Raw genomic sequence first — 15,360 nt, 5'->3', positions numbered from 1 at the left:
ATTGTCTGGTGGAGAAATAATAACGTTAAAACCTGTGGGAAGCGGCTAAAAATGATCGGTGATGTGAAAAAACGGAAATCGAAATAAAGCAAAAGTTATTAAAACTAGCCGAAAAGGTTGTTTAATAGCTGAAAGGAACTGTTTGTGAACTGGAAACGGTGGATTTTGTAGCAGTAGCGGAAGAAAAAAGTTTTTGGTTATGGTTTGGTTACGTATTATTACGTATTGTTGAGTATATATCGGCGGGATAAAATTGTATAGTGGATTACGGTAAAAAGGAGAAGGTGAATACAAAGGGAAACTACTGGCAAAAACAGAAGGAGGAAATAAGACGACAGAAAAGACTTCGAAATGTAACAGTGACAATAACAAACGTCATTGTTGGGTTCAAATTAATGATATGAATATAACAGAGGGAAACATTCCACGTGGAAAAAATATATCTAAAAAGAAAGATGATGAGACTTACCAAACAAAAGCGCTGGCAGGTCGATAGACACACAAAAAAACACAAACACACACACAAAATTCTAGCTTTCGCAACCAACGGTTGCTTCGTCAGGAAAGAGGGAAGGAGAGGGAAAGATGAAAGGATGTGGGTTTTAAGGGAGAGGGTAAGGAGTCATTCCAATCCCGGGAGCGGAAAGACTTACCTTAGGGGGAAAAAAGGACAGGTATACACTCGCACACACACACATATCCATCCACACATACAGACACAAGCAGACATATTTAAAGACAAAGAGTTTGGGCAGAGATGTCAGTCGAGGTGGAAGAGTAGAGGCAAAGAAGTTGTTGAGACAGAGGTGAGGTATGAGTGGCGGCAACTTGAAATTAGCGGAGATTGAGGCCTGGCGGATAACGAGAAGAGAGGATATACTGAAGGGCAAGTTCCCATCTCCGGAGTTCGGATTGGTTGGTGTTGGTGGGAAGTATCCAGATAACCCGGACGGTGTAACACTGTGCCAAGATGTGCTGGCTGTGCACCAAGGCGTGTTTAGCCACAGGGTGATCCTCATTACCAACAAACACTGTCTGCCTGTGTCCATTCATGCGAATGGACAGTTTGTTGCTGGTCATTCCCACATAGAATGCATCACAGTGTAGGCAGGTCAGTTGGTAAATCACGTGGGTGCTTTCACACGTGGCTCTGCCTTTGATCGTGTACACCTTCCGGGTTACAGGACTGGAGTAGGTGGTGGTGGGAGGGTGCATGGGACAGGTTTTGCACCGGGGGCGGTTACAAGGATAGGAGCCAGAGGGTAGGGAAGGTGGTTTGGGGATTTCATAGGGATGAACTAACAGGTTACGAAGGTTAGGTGGACGGCGGAAAGACACTCTTGGCGGAGTGGGGAGGATTTCATGAAGGATGGATCTCATTTCAGGGCAGGATTTGAGGAAGTCGTATCCCTGCTGGAGAGCCACATTCAGAGTCTGGTCCAGTCCCGGAAAGTATCCTGTCACAAGTGGGGCACTTTTGTGGTTCTTCTGTGGGGGATTCTGGGTTTGAGGGGATGAGGAAGTGGCTCTGGTTATTTGCTTCTGTACCAGGCCGGGAGGGTAGTTGCGGGATGCGAAAGCTGTTGTCAGGTTGTTGGTGTAATGTTTCAGGGATTCCGGACTGGAGCAGATTCGTTTGCCACCACACCCGTACTCTCTGCTGGAAATATCACTTTGCCATGAAGAAAAATGATCCTAATCCTACTCCTAATGATCCAACTCCCCAAGACACCATCCAAATTGAACCCTGCCTGGAACAGTTCCGTCCTCCGTCACAGCGGGACCCACCTCCTCTTCCTCAAAATCACCCTCTCCAAACCTTCCAGGAATTTCTGACTTCCAGCCTTGCATCTCAATCCTTCTTAAAAAACCTTAATCCTACACCCAACATCACTACTGCTGAAGCCCAGGCTATCCGTGATCTGAAGGCTGACCGATCCATCGTCATTCTTCCGGCGGACAAGGGTTCCACTACCGTGGTACTTGATCGTCGGGAGTATGTGGCTGAGGGACTGCGTCAGCTTTCAGACAACACCACATACAAAGTTTGCCAAGGTAACCCCATTCCCGATGTCCAGGCGGAGCTTCAAGGAATCCTCAGAACCTTAGGCCCCCTGCAAAACCTTTCACCTGACTCCATCAACCTCCTGACCCCACCGACACCCCGCACCCCAACCTTCTACCTTCTTCCTAAAATCCACAAACCCAATCATCCCGGCCGCCCCATTGTAGCTGGTTACCAAGCCCCCACAGAACGTATCTCTGCCTACGTAGATCAACACCTTCAACCCATTACATGCAGTCTCCCATCCTTCATCAAAGACACCAACCACTTCCTTGAACGCCTGGAATCCTTACCCAATCTGTTACCCCCGGAAACCATCCTTGTAACCATTGATGCCACTTCCTTATACACAAATATTCCGCACGTCCAGGGCCTCGCTGCGATGGAGCATTTCCTTTCACGCCGATCACCTGCCACCCTACCTAAAACCTCTTTCCTCATTACCTTAGCCAGCTTCATCCTGACCCACAACTTCTTCACTTTTGAAGGCCAGACATACCAACAATTAAAGGGAACAGCCATGGGTACCAGGATGGCCCCCTCGTACGCCAACCTATTCATGGGTCGCTTAGAGGAAGCCTTCTTGGTTACCCAGGTCTGCCAACCCAAAGTTTGGTACAGATTTATTGATGACATCTTCATGATCTGGACTCACAGTGAAGAAGAACTCCAGAATTTCCTCTCCAACCTCAACTCCTTTGGTTCCATCAGATTCACCTGGTCCTACTCCAAATCCCATGCCACTTTCCTTGACGTTGACCTCCACCTGTCCAATGGCCAACTCCACACGTCCGTCCACATCAAACCCACCAACAAGCAACAGTACCTCCATTATGACAGCTGCCACCCATTCCACATCAAACGGTCTCTTCCCTACAGCCTAGGTCTTCGTGGCAAACGAATCTGCTCCAGTCCGGAATCCCTGAAACATTACACCAACAACCTGACAACAGCTTTCGCATCCCGCAACTACCCTCCCGGCCTGGTACAGAAGCAAATAACCAGAGCCACTTCCTCATCCCCTCAAACCCAGAATCCCCCACAGAAGAACCACAAAAGTGCCCCACTTGTGACAGGATACTTTCCGGGACTGGACCAGACTCTGAATGTGGCTCTCCAGCAGGGATACGACTTCCTCAAATCCTGCCCTGAAATGAGATCCATCCTTCATGAAATCCTCCCCACTCCGCCAAGAGTGTCTTTCCGCCGTCCACCTAACCTTCGTAACCTGTTAGTTCATCCCTATGAAATCCCCAAACCACCTTCCCTACCCTCTGGCTCCTATCCTTGTAACCGCCCCCGGTGCAAAACCTGTCCCATGCACCCTCCCACCACCACCTACTCCAGTCCTGTAACCCGGAAGGTGTACACGATCAAAGGCAGAGCCACGTGTGAAAGCACCCACGTGATTTACCAACTGACCTGCCTACACTGTGATGCATTCTATGTGGGAATGACCAGCAACAAACTGTCCATTCGCATGAATGGACACAGGCAGACAGTGTTTGTTGGTAATGAGGATCACCCTGTGGCTAAACACGCCTTGGTGCACAGCCAGCACATCTTGGCACAGTGTTACACCGTCCGGGTTATCTGGATACTTCCCACCAACACCAACCAATCCGAACTCCGGAGATGGGAACTTGCCCTTCAGTATATCCTCTCTTCTCGTTATCCGCCAGGCCTCAATCTCCGCTAATTTCAAGTTGCCGCCACTCATACCTCACCTCTGTCTCAACAACTTCTTTGCCTCTACTCTTCCACCTCGACTGACATCTCTGCCCAAACTCTTTGTCTTTAAATATGTCTGCTTGTGTCTGTATGTGTGGATGGATATGTGTGTGTGTGCGAGTGTATACCTGTCCTTTTTTCCCCCTAAGGTAAGTCTTTCCGCTCCCGGGATTGGAATGACTCCTTACCCTCTCCCTTAAAACCCACATCCTTTCATCTTTCCCTCTCCTTCCCTCTTTCCTGACGAAGCAACCGTTGGTTGCGAAAGCTAGAATTTTGTGTGTGTGTTTGTGTTTTTTTGTGTGTCTATCGACCTGCCAGCGCTTTTGTTTGGTAAGTCTCATCATCTTTCTTTTTAGATATAATGTCTAATTTTAGATGGTTTTGTTTTAATGATTATTCTGGTTTTGTTGTAATGATTATTCTTACCATAAAAGAACCAACTACTGAACTTAGTTTGTTATTACAAGCACAGAATATCGTATATGAAATTTATTTACCTAGATTCAGGTATTAAAATATGTAACACTGTTTTTCTACAAAAGTGCTGATTGACAGACTTCCTAATTACAGGACTGACACTGAAAGTTAAATTTCCTGCTTCCAGGAGGTAAATTTTCTCTGGGCTCGTTTTATGCATTCACTTCTCTGATTTCCACATACATCTTCAATCAGAATTAGAATAGACTGTGGTAGCTAAAAATTTAAATAACATTTATAAATATATTTTCAATTTTCATACTATTTAATTACAATAATCTCGTAGAGAGAAAACAGTTTGTCACATTCTTGCGTGATTTGTCATTGCTAAGATCGACTCTAAATTTCACACTCGTTTTGCAGTGAAGTCCTTTCTGCACTTTTTTTTAAAAATATACAGTTGCTTTCAGCCCAGTACAAGTTTAAAACGATGTGCTGGATATTGGTGTATTACGAAAATTATTTAATTTCATACTTTGTTATTTCACAAAACTAGAAACAATTATTACTATACACCTTTCCACTGTGGCTTTGAAAGAACTAACACACCAATCTGATGAATCATCAGTGAATGTGCAAAGCCTAAATGTATCAAGAAAAATTGCCAGCACCATGATGCTTTCATGGAGTAGGAGACTGAAAGAATAGTGATAAATATTGGTTTGAAAGGTAGTGGTGAAGCCGGTTATCAGGAACCCAAGAGCACCACAGCTAGGGAACTGAATGACAGCTGGACCGAGGCCCATATGCCAAAAAAGGAAACCGATAAGACCGAAAAACTTACAAATTCAACTTAAGATGCCACTTAATAATGAATTGTTTTAAACTATGTGTATGATCCATTTAATTTTTTTAAATTGATTTAACTTACTTTAACTCCTCTTTAGAACAAAGAGCTGAGTATTGTACTGGTTTGTACAGTGACGAAATGTCTGGTGCCACTAACACTGTGATAGTGTTCTGTCCCTGCTTCTCTCTCACTTGCCCACACATTTCAGTTAACAGACATTAGCACATCACATGTCAACTGCAATGAATTGTGGAAGGAGTAGCATATTGTAACCTTCTTACCTATAACACTTTCAGCGACTGTTTGTGAGCCGTGCATTCAGCAAATGTTTGAATCACAGCATAAAAGTCTGACTGCCTTGCCCAATTATATCCAGTTGCCAAGGTCCCCAAATCTGTGGGATGTTGTTGATGCATAGTTATTTGGGTGCAATTTTTAACACAAGCTAGAGAACTGAATGACTTTGCTGCTACAGTTACATTCTCTGGAAGTGTGTTAAAGAATGTACATAGCTACATATACATTTGGAAATGAAATTGAAATTTTAAGCTCATGCATCTTATTCAGGAGGTCTAATCGTATTCTAAGTTTGAGTAGTGCCATGTAGCAGCCATGTTAGAATCCCAATCATGCTGTCTGTAATGCATTCTGATTTTAGCCTTACAATATGCCAGTACTCCAGGGGAGCTGAGATTTCAGACATTACCAACAGTTTTCACCTCCACCTCCCTCATCTCAGGGATCTAGATGTAGCAGACAGACAAGAAAGTGGGTTAATATTCTAAGACATTTCTGAGCTGTGTTTAAAATTTAAGGTATCTGGCTCATACAAAAACTAGTGCAAAATAAATTTCAAAATTTGTACCCAAGAGACACACAGATAGACAAGAAAATTATGTAATAAAAATAGATAGTTACAGGATCAACCTCTCCATTATGTGCAGACTTGAAATAGCTGGTTTCAGTAATGATGTTGAGGAGCAGTACCTTTTTTCAATTCAATTTTTATTATCACATAACATGCCTTATACAATCAAAGATTGTGACATAGGTGACTTGTCAGTTTTACACTGTATAAAATAATACTAAAAATAGACAATAATCTAACAATATATATGGTGTAACATCTTCAAAGAGGTACTTTAATTGCAATTATAATGCATTGTTGCCATTCATGAAATCTTCTACACTATAGTAACATTTATCTTTCAGATATTTTTCCAGGTCTCTTTTGGTACCTTTTACATTTGGGTCAACCATATCTTCCCATATTTTATTTACAAATTTCAGCCTATGTAGTATGGGGTTTTTTCATATGATTTTAAACAGTGGGTAGGTAACATGTAGCTCGTTCTATATCTAGTATCATATTGATGCAAGAAGAAGTTGCCCTTAAAAAGTTGTGGGTTTCTTTTCGTGAAAGTGAGAGTTTCATAGATGTATATGCTTGGAATGCTCATTAGATCTAGTTTTACAAATAAAGGTTTGCAATGTTGCTTTGGTTTTGCTCCCACCATTGCTCAGATGATTCTTTTTTGTAGCCTAAAGGCTCTAAATAAATTTTTTTTTCAGACCCCAGAAAATTATACTATATCTAATGACTGAAACAAAATATGCATTATATACAGTTTTTCTTACAGCTAAATCAGTAATACTATACAAGATATTCATAATATATACAAGGCTATTCAGTCGACCCAGTATGTTGTCCACATGGTGACTCCATAACAGGTTTTTATTGACTAACACGCCAAGAAATTTGACACAGTCTGCAGTCTCTAATTTTTTGTCCATGTACCTTATTTCACTTATAGACTGTGCAGATTGTTTTGTGGTAAATGAACACTTTCTGTTTTTGTAAAATTTAAAGTCAAGTTATTGTTTTTGACCCATCTCTCCACTTCCCCGAGTGTTTGTTCAATATGACGAATTAGGTCTATCTCATTTTTACAACAGACTACAGCTGTTGAGTCATCTGCATAGAGGATAGTATCAGACTGGACCTGACATGGCATATCATTAATATAACATAGAAAAAGCAGTGGCCCTAATATTGAACCTTGTGGAACACCTAATTGAGTGTTTTTCCAGCCAGAGAGAAATTTCTTGCCGTTGATGTTAATAAGTACTCTTTGTTTTCTGTTTGCCAAGTATGATGACATCCAGCTAAGAGATTTGCCTTGAAAACCATAGCGTGCCAATTTTTGGAGAAGCAGGTCATGATTTACTGTGTCGAAGGCGTTGGACAGGTCACAAAAGATGTCTGACATACACATTCTATCATCAAGACTTCTAACGACTTTTGTGACTAATTCATTTATTGCATGGATTGTGCTGCGGCCTTTTCTGAAACCATATTGATTGCCTAAGATAATGCTGGTAGATGAATTGTGATTTTCAATCTGATCACATGCAGCTCTTTCAAATATTGTTGAGAAAATTGGTAACAGTGAGATTGGCCTATAGTTGCCCAGTTCATCGTGTTTGCCTTTTTTATGTATGGGCTGAACTTCTGCATATTTTAATCGATCTGGGAAACATCCCTCATCAAAAGATTGGTTGATTATGAAAGAGAGTGGATATGCAATACTGTGACGGACTATTTTTATTATTTCAGTGGGGACCTCATCCCACCCCGCAGATTTTGAATTTTTTAGGGACATTATGATTTTGATGACATCTGAGATGGAAACATGAGAAAACTTAAAACATGGGCAATTGCTGTCTGTCATATTGGGCTTTGTTTTTGGTGGTGAACAGTCACCAAATTTGTTACAGATTATGAAAAAGTCATTGAATGATTCACAAATGACACTGGGTTCTGTAACAGCTCTACCATTTATCACTATTTTATAAGGGCATTTTCTCTCTGCCTCACTGCCAGCTTCGCTTCTTATAACAGACCAAACAGCTTTTGATGTGTTTTTTGCATTTGAAATGAAGTTATTATTCGCAGTACATTTTGCTAGTTTAACTATTTTGTCAAATGTCTTTTTGTATGCACTTACATTCTTAAGAAATTGAGGGCTTTGATTTACTTTTGCCTCCATATGCAGTTTCCTCTTAGTAGAACTAGACACTAACTCCTTTTGTTACCCAGGATCTACTTTTTTGGGTCCTGGTCCTCACTGTTACAAAAGGGAAGCATTCATTGAATATAACCAAGAATTCATTTAAAAAATTATTGTAATTGTCACTTGTGGAAGTGTGTGAACTGTTCATGCTATGTAAGGTTTCAGTTAGTTTGTGTGCAGCTCTCTGAATATGTGCTACCAATACATCAGTCTGAAGTGTTAAATGGTACAACAGTTTTCTCAGACTTCTTTCCAAGGCTGTACCTAACTTGTCCAGTTCATTCTTGGCTTAAACTGATACCCCACATACTACTATGTCTGAACAACAAACTAGAGCAGCCTGTGATGATTGGAGCCTGGGTGCAATTTTTTTTTTTTTTTTCTAATTTTATCACTGGCACCAAAATTAAAATACAATGAAACCCCTATTTTATGTTTTCATGTGGTCCAAACGTAAAAAATGCAATACTGAGGAAAATGCAGAATACGAGTAACAACACCTGTAATTGGCATATATGATTAAAAAATCGCAATTTTCGCCAATACTTTGCATAAAATCTGTCTAAGTGAAGGAAATTAAATGTACAACACAATGTTTATACTGTAATTTGTGGTAATGAATTTCATCAGTTATTAAAAAATCACCGATGTATAATAGCAAGTAAAAACTCATGAAAAAATTGAAATTGGTATCTGCGTACAAGGTAATCAAGCTATTTTCTGACATGCTATGACCACAAATTATACATTCAAAACGTATGTTTTTGAGAGATCATGCTTTGTGCTCCTCCGGAGAAAAGCAGAAATTGATGAACATGTTGAATTAAACAAAACACATCACAGCAGCGAAATGGTTAAACCATAAGCATGAATGCGAACATCTGCTTAATGACAAACTTTGTCACCATTGCTGTTGTTGTTTACTGCTTTTCCCACAAGCTGTACTTCATATTCTCATCACCGTTAAAGCATTATTTTAGGCGCGATGAGAGAAACAGACATATGAAAAGGTGAGTTTACTTTCTCAGTTTACATTACGAGCTTATTAGAAGTCAGTTCAGTGAATTTCTGTACACTTGTGAAATGTAAATTTGAAAGAAACCTCAGGTGCTACAGTTTCGCTTCATTCCCTATATCACCGCTGCTAATCTTTACAATCTACGGTGTGTGTGTGTGTGTGTGTGTGTGTGTGTGTGTGTGTGTGTGTGTGTGTGTGTGTGTGGTGGGGGGGGGGGGGGTGTGACACAAAGTATATACGTGAATAGTGCCTGTAGTTGTTGCAACTGTATTGTATCAGCAGATTTGAACATGAAAGTCTTTAAAATGTGCTATCACAAAACCCTTGTTCTCTTTCCATGTGACTTCTCTGATCATAGCACATCATCTGCATGAAAAGTATTTTCAGCAGTTCAGTAAATGCCTTCAGCTGTACCTGTATGCCTGTCGTTGAAGGGCACTGCCCCTATCCACACACCCAGTAGGCGACCTCATTTTACATATGTTGGTGTGGTGTGGTGGCAGTTTTGGCTACTGGGTGACTTAACAAGTTGCTAGCCAATAAGGTTTCACTAGCCGGCAATGGGTGACGTTTCCTCGATTATGACCGAGCATCTTCTTAAAGACTCAGGGTTTGAATTTAAAATGTTATTGATTGATATTGTTGCTGAATACAATAAATTCAAAATACATGTGAAAAGATGAGACTGGTTACAAGTGGCACAAGAGAAGGTGGTGGCTGGGCCCCTTCGTCACGTATTGGCTCGGTCCAGAACACATTGCGTCAACTATTTTGTTTTTCCATTGCCGCTGCAACAGAGCAGTAGTTGCAACATTCAGCTCCATCCCGCATTTATGATACAAGTTGTGTTGGCACACCGATCATGGATTACATCAGCGTTTCCTCTCTCACGTCTCCCCTCTCCACAACAGCCTTACTAGGAAGAAATCTAAAATTTCACATGGGCCACGAATTTATGGTGTAGAATTATAAAAATGTAAAATTGGAGAACATAAAATCAAAGTTCCACTGTATTTATGATCTGCAACCTGACTGCATCCCTTTCATCCATGCCTTCATTGTTCAGTTTATAAGAAATATAATTTTATGCCTGTATGCCTCCTAGCTTTCGTATTTGAACTTCAAGTTTCTGTATGGGATACACATTGTACTAAGCAGCCTGGAGAAGAACCCAAAGTGTATAATAAATAAAATGTTATTTAGGGGTTGGGGTGGTAGTAATATAGATATGAAAGCAGTAGCACAAGTTAGGAAGAATTATCCAGTACTGTTCTTGAATGACTTGATGCTTATTCTACTAAACTGCTTATCTTGCGATAAAATTTTTCCATACCCTCACTTCCTTGTCTATACCTTCTAGTAGTTACTCATTTTGTTATGTTACCTGTCAATTTATTTATTAACATTTTTCTGCAGCAGTGCTTTCATTGTTCTATTGTATTCTCTTATATTCTTGCAGCCAACATATCACCTCCACACAGTGCTTTGTCTACAGGTACATTTCTAGTAACTTTTTCAGCTGTTGTATCTCAGTCTTTCATTATTGCAGAGCTCTTTTGCTGAAGAACCTTTTCTTTATCTGCTACACTTCCTTCAGCTGTTTTGTGTAATCTTGCTGCTTAGAAAGAAATGTCTTACTACTATATCTAAACCAGTTTTTGTGTTGAGTTAATAATTATTCTCCTTTCTACTACTCTTTGTACATGTTGATTGAGATATACTTATCCATAACCAACATTTTTTTTGCAAACTAGGCTGTTCATTCTATTCAGCAGTTTTTCAAAGTGTTGCTTATTTTTGACCAGAATGGAAGTCATGTGTACACGATAGAATTAGAATTAGTTCCTCTCGTAGTTCAATTCCTCCTCTCTCTCTTGCTTCACAACTTCTTCATTGTACAAGTATTATGTTACTTTCTATGTGGCTAATATGTGATACAAACGTTTCAATGAAATCCCCTTTATGCAGCTTTTGTGTGTACTGTGTCTGATGTGTAAGTGTGTGTCAAGAGTGACTGTGATGACTGCGTAGAGAGAGACGGGGTGCCAACAATGGCCTATTCCATCTGCATTAGCACCACCAGGGATTTGAAATTTAATGTCCCCATCTGACTGATGGATTGTCATAAACTGTGTTACATGCTGTCATTCCACGAGATACTGTGGAGAGGTTTCATGTTTAACATAGGACTTTGGGGTCAGTGCCTGATCAGTAACTTCATGTCACATCCATCTTCCCCCTTCTGGCCAGACACTGATGCTGAAACCTTCTTCCACCACTAGTATTTGAATCAGTCATCCCCAAATGACATTGCGTAAGTGTGCATTGATGATCTCTCTGACAAATGAAACAGTAATTGCTGAAAGATGCAACCTAACCTTAAACTTCTGTGTACTTCCTCTGTGATTTTTGCAGATATTATAGGTTAGTCTCTTCCCGCTACTACATCATCATTCTTCTCAGATTTCTGAACATGTTTTATCACTTCAGTGTCACAGGCTTTCAGAGTGGTATAATTTTGCTTGTAGTATAAATGACATATCTTGTAGAAATGATTTATTTGGAAGAAAGTCACATGAATTATTTTGAAGTTGATAGAGGCTATCTGTATATCTTTTCTTGTGCTTTAGATTTATGTTACTGTAGTACTAAACTCACTAATTCTTAGGTACCGTTATGATTTTGATGAAACTTTTGTAAATATTTCTGTTGCAATGATGGTTATTTGTGTTTGCAGTTTTATGGACCAAGAATAGGTGCGTTAGTGGCAAAAGACAAGAAGTCACTACAACCATTACTTTATGGTGGTGGACAAGAAGAAGGCATTAGACCAGGCACTGAAAATGTTGCAATGGCAGTAGGTTTAGGAGAAGCTGCGAGACTTGCAAACAAATTACTTCCAGAACTGACTTCCAAAATGCAACAAGTCAGAGACCATCTTGAGCGGAGGTTAGAGGTAAATTGTTTAACATTTGAGGTTATGAGTAAACTGTTTCACAGTCATCACCTAACACTCCTAAATGTATTTATGACATTAATAACTGAAACACTGTAGTTATTTTCCAATAGTAGATACTACATTTAAGAGTACCAGACGTCTTTGCACTCTAAAATTATACTTCCACAAAAGTGAATGAATCTGTAATTTTCAGGAAACATTAGGAAACGTGGTTGAATTTAATTGTCAACCTAAAGACACATCCCTACGACTTCCGAATACAAGTAGTGTGTCTGTATGTCGACAAGGGATGACGGGCCCTGCTATACTGGCAGAGTGCCCTCGGCTGCGAGCCAGCACTGGCTCTGCCTGCCATGCTCTTGGGCAGTTGTCAGGTATGTAGCAGAAGAAATTGCTTTAACAAGTTTCAGCTGAAATAAGCATGGAAAGTTAGTCATAAGTTGATGCTTGTGGAACTAAAGGCTTCGTCATCCTTCAAGAGAAGAGACAGTTATAGGAAATACTACCTGGATTACAGTAGTACACAGTCAGATATATAACAACAGTGAAGGCCTAACAAAAGACAAAAATATGCAAATCTGAGTAGCTAACTGCCAAAAAATACTTTTCTGTCTAGATAATGGTAATGATAATGAGGTACAGCAGGGGAAAAAGGTGATGGCAAAAATTGTTATGGAACAGCAACCTAGGAATATCTGTGATGCCTCAGGATGTGCCCTATTAGTAAATTCCTTCTTTTAGTAAGGTTAGGCATTAAACATTCCTTTGAACCCCAATTCAGTTTAGTACCTCTTCATTAGTTATCTGATCCACATTTACTACTTTTAGTGTATTATCTCCTAACCTGATTCTATCAGAATCTGAATTTTATTGTCTCATAACATACATGTGAAACCATTGATTTATTGTACTGGAGACTCTTCAAGCTTATAACTATAATTGGTTGTACATAGACTACAACATTTATTAGAACTATAAAATACCTGAATATATATCCTATTAATTTTTATTCTGCTGAAATGGTCAGATCATCACCACGTACTGTGTATTTTCGTCCCCATATATGGTGAGGTCTGTACGAAAAGATTGAGTTTATGTAGGAAGCATGAAACTTTCTTTGTTTGTCGTTTGATATCCAAGCTCTAATAAGTTATTTGGAGCAAACAATTTTGGATTATTATTTCTGAAAAGAATTATTTCATATAAATACAATGAGGGAACACTTAATGTGTTTAGGTCTCTTAAAAGTGGCCAACAAGATTCTTTTGGCTTTGCACTACACATGTTCCTTGTAATTTTTTCTGTAAAATTAATATTTTTGTCAAATTGCTTACATTTCCCCAACAGACAATACCTTATCTTACTTTTGCCTCAAGGTAGCTATGGTACACTACCCACTACCTTTTTCGTGTCTATGGCAGTGACATTGACTAAGATTGACATAGCAAATCCTAGGCTGTTCAGTTTATTTTTAAATAGTCTATATGAGACAAGCATGCTATATTTCTGTCCTCCTGCATTCCTAAGAATGTAACACATTCTGCTTCGTTTAGTTCCAGACTTCCATGCACAATATGAATATCATTTATTTTTGACATTTTTTCTTAAACTGCAAAAGCTGTGTGTTTGAAATATTTAGTTTTAGGCCATTTAGATGGAACCAAAAATCAAGATTTTCTAGAGTTTTTTTGACATTTTCTGGAATTTCTTCTGCATTTTTATTTTATATCAGTACTGATGTGTCATCAGATAATAAAACTGAATGATGATTTACATTTGTGAGTAAATCATGTATGTAAAAAAGGAAAAGTGTTGGGCCTAGAATTGTGGAACCCCTGTGAGATAATTCCCCATTTCAAAGGTATTTTCCTTTGTCTGATGTTATCACTACCCTTTGCTATCTCTCTGTCAAATATGATGTACACCACTGTAAGGCACTGCCTGTAATTCTGTTTTTTTGCATTTTATATAATAATAGTGAGTGGTTCCTACAGTCAAACACTTTGGATCAGTCACAGAAGATCCCTGCAGCTTTTTGTGATGTATCTAAGGTGAAACTAACTTTATTTATGAATGAATTAGTTGCATAAATTGTACTTCTGCCTTTATGGAACCCAACTTTATTTTTTGAGATTATATTAAATTTGCGACAAAAATTTTGAATCTAGATTGCAGTTATCATTTCAACTATTTTCGAAAAAACAGGAAGAAGGAAAATTGGACAGTAATTTCTCATATCTTCTTTAGAGCCTAATCTAAATAATGGTTTCACTTCTGCATATTTTAGAGCGTCTGGAAAGTAGCTTTCTTATTTCAGACAGTGGGTGTGCTATTATGTTTGAAGCTGCTTTGATGATTTTGATAGGTATTTGATCCCATCTCACAGAATTTGTATTTATTAGTTTAAAAGTAGTTTTTTTTTCTACATCTTTTACTGTTATTTTGTCAAATTTAATTAGATTCTGATCCGTACTCTGCCTTAACTCAAATAAATGTACATTATATTGATAGGAGTGTACATCTACATCAACGTCAGATTTTTTTATCAGTAAAAAAAAATTGTTAAAATTTTCTGGTATTTGAGCAGGATTTAAAATTATTTTGTCTTGTATATTTATTTTAGACTTTTCCTAGTGGTTAGGATTGATTCCAAGTTCAGATTTGTCAACAGTCCATACTGCCTTGGATTTATTTCTGTGCTTGATGATAAAATTAGTATTTTCCATTTTCTTTGTTACTTTTACAACCTTCCTAAATATACTTTTTATATGATTTAACATAGTTAATGAAATGAAGACTGTTACTGGATTTCAGCTCAGTATGTAACTATCTCTTTCTATTACTAGATAGTATTGTGCAAGTTGTAGTCCACTTTAGTTTATTACCGTAGACTACAGGTAGAAAAATTTCATTGAAAACATGTAAAAAGCTGTTCAAAAAACTTATCAATTTTTTTTAACATGCGCTGTCATGTTGTAATGACCAATTTATCTTGCTCAGTCAACAACAGAACAAGTATATGGTTTCTCCACTGAACTATCCTTCCCTGAAACATCTCCTCCCATTGTCTTTCATTTGCTTTATTTACTTTTAGAAATTCAGTAAGAAAAGCAGAGTGATCTGAGACACACAGGTCTAAAGAGAATTTGCCAATGTCATTAAATGTATAATTTGTTAAAATATTGTCCATTACTCTGGTGAAATCAGTGTATTTCATTCTAATGCCTTATTCTTCAATAAAGT

General features: G+C 38.8%; 1 protein-coding gene across 1 annotated transcript in view; it reads left to right on the top strand.

Moving 5' to 3' along the window:
- Positions 1-15,360, top strand: part of LOC126252990 (selenocysteine lyase-like) — a 175,790-nt gene that overhangs the window by 147,703 nt on the left and 12,727 nt on the right. The window contains exons 6-7 of the mRNA XM_049954018.1: positions 11,896-12,114; positions 12,311-12,491. Coding sequence (XP_049809975.1) covers positions 11,896-12,114; positions 12,311-12,491 — 400 coding nt within the window. The remainder of the gene's footprint in view (positions 1-11,895; positions 12,115-12,310; positions 12,492-15,360) is intronic.

This window comes from Schistocerca nitens, chromosome 4, assembly GCF_023898315.1.
Source record: "Schistocerca nitens isolate TAMUIC-IGC-003100 chromosome 4, iqSchNite1.1, whole genome shotgun sequence".
In the NCBI taxonomy this organism is placed as follows: domain Eukaryota; kingdom Metazoa; phylum Arthropoda; class Insecta; order Orthoptera; family Acrididae; genus Schistocerca; species Schistocerca nitens.
Note: the sequence above shows the minus strand (reverse complement) of the source record. Positions and strands in the feature narration are given on the sequence as shown.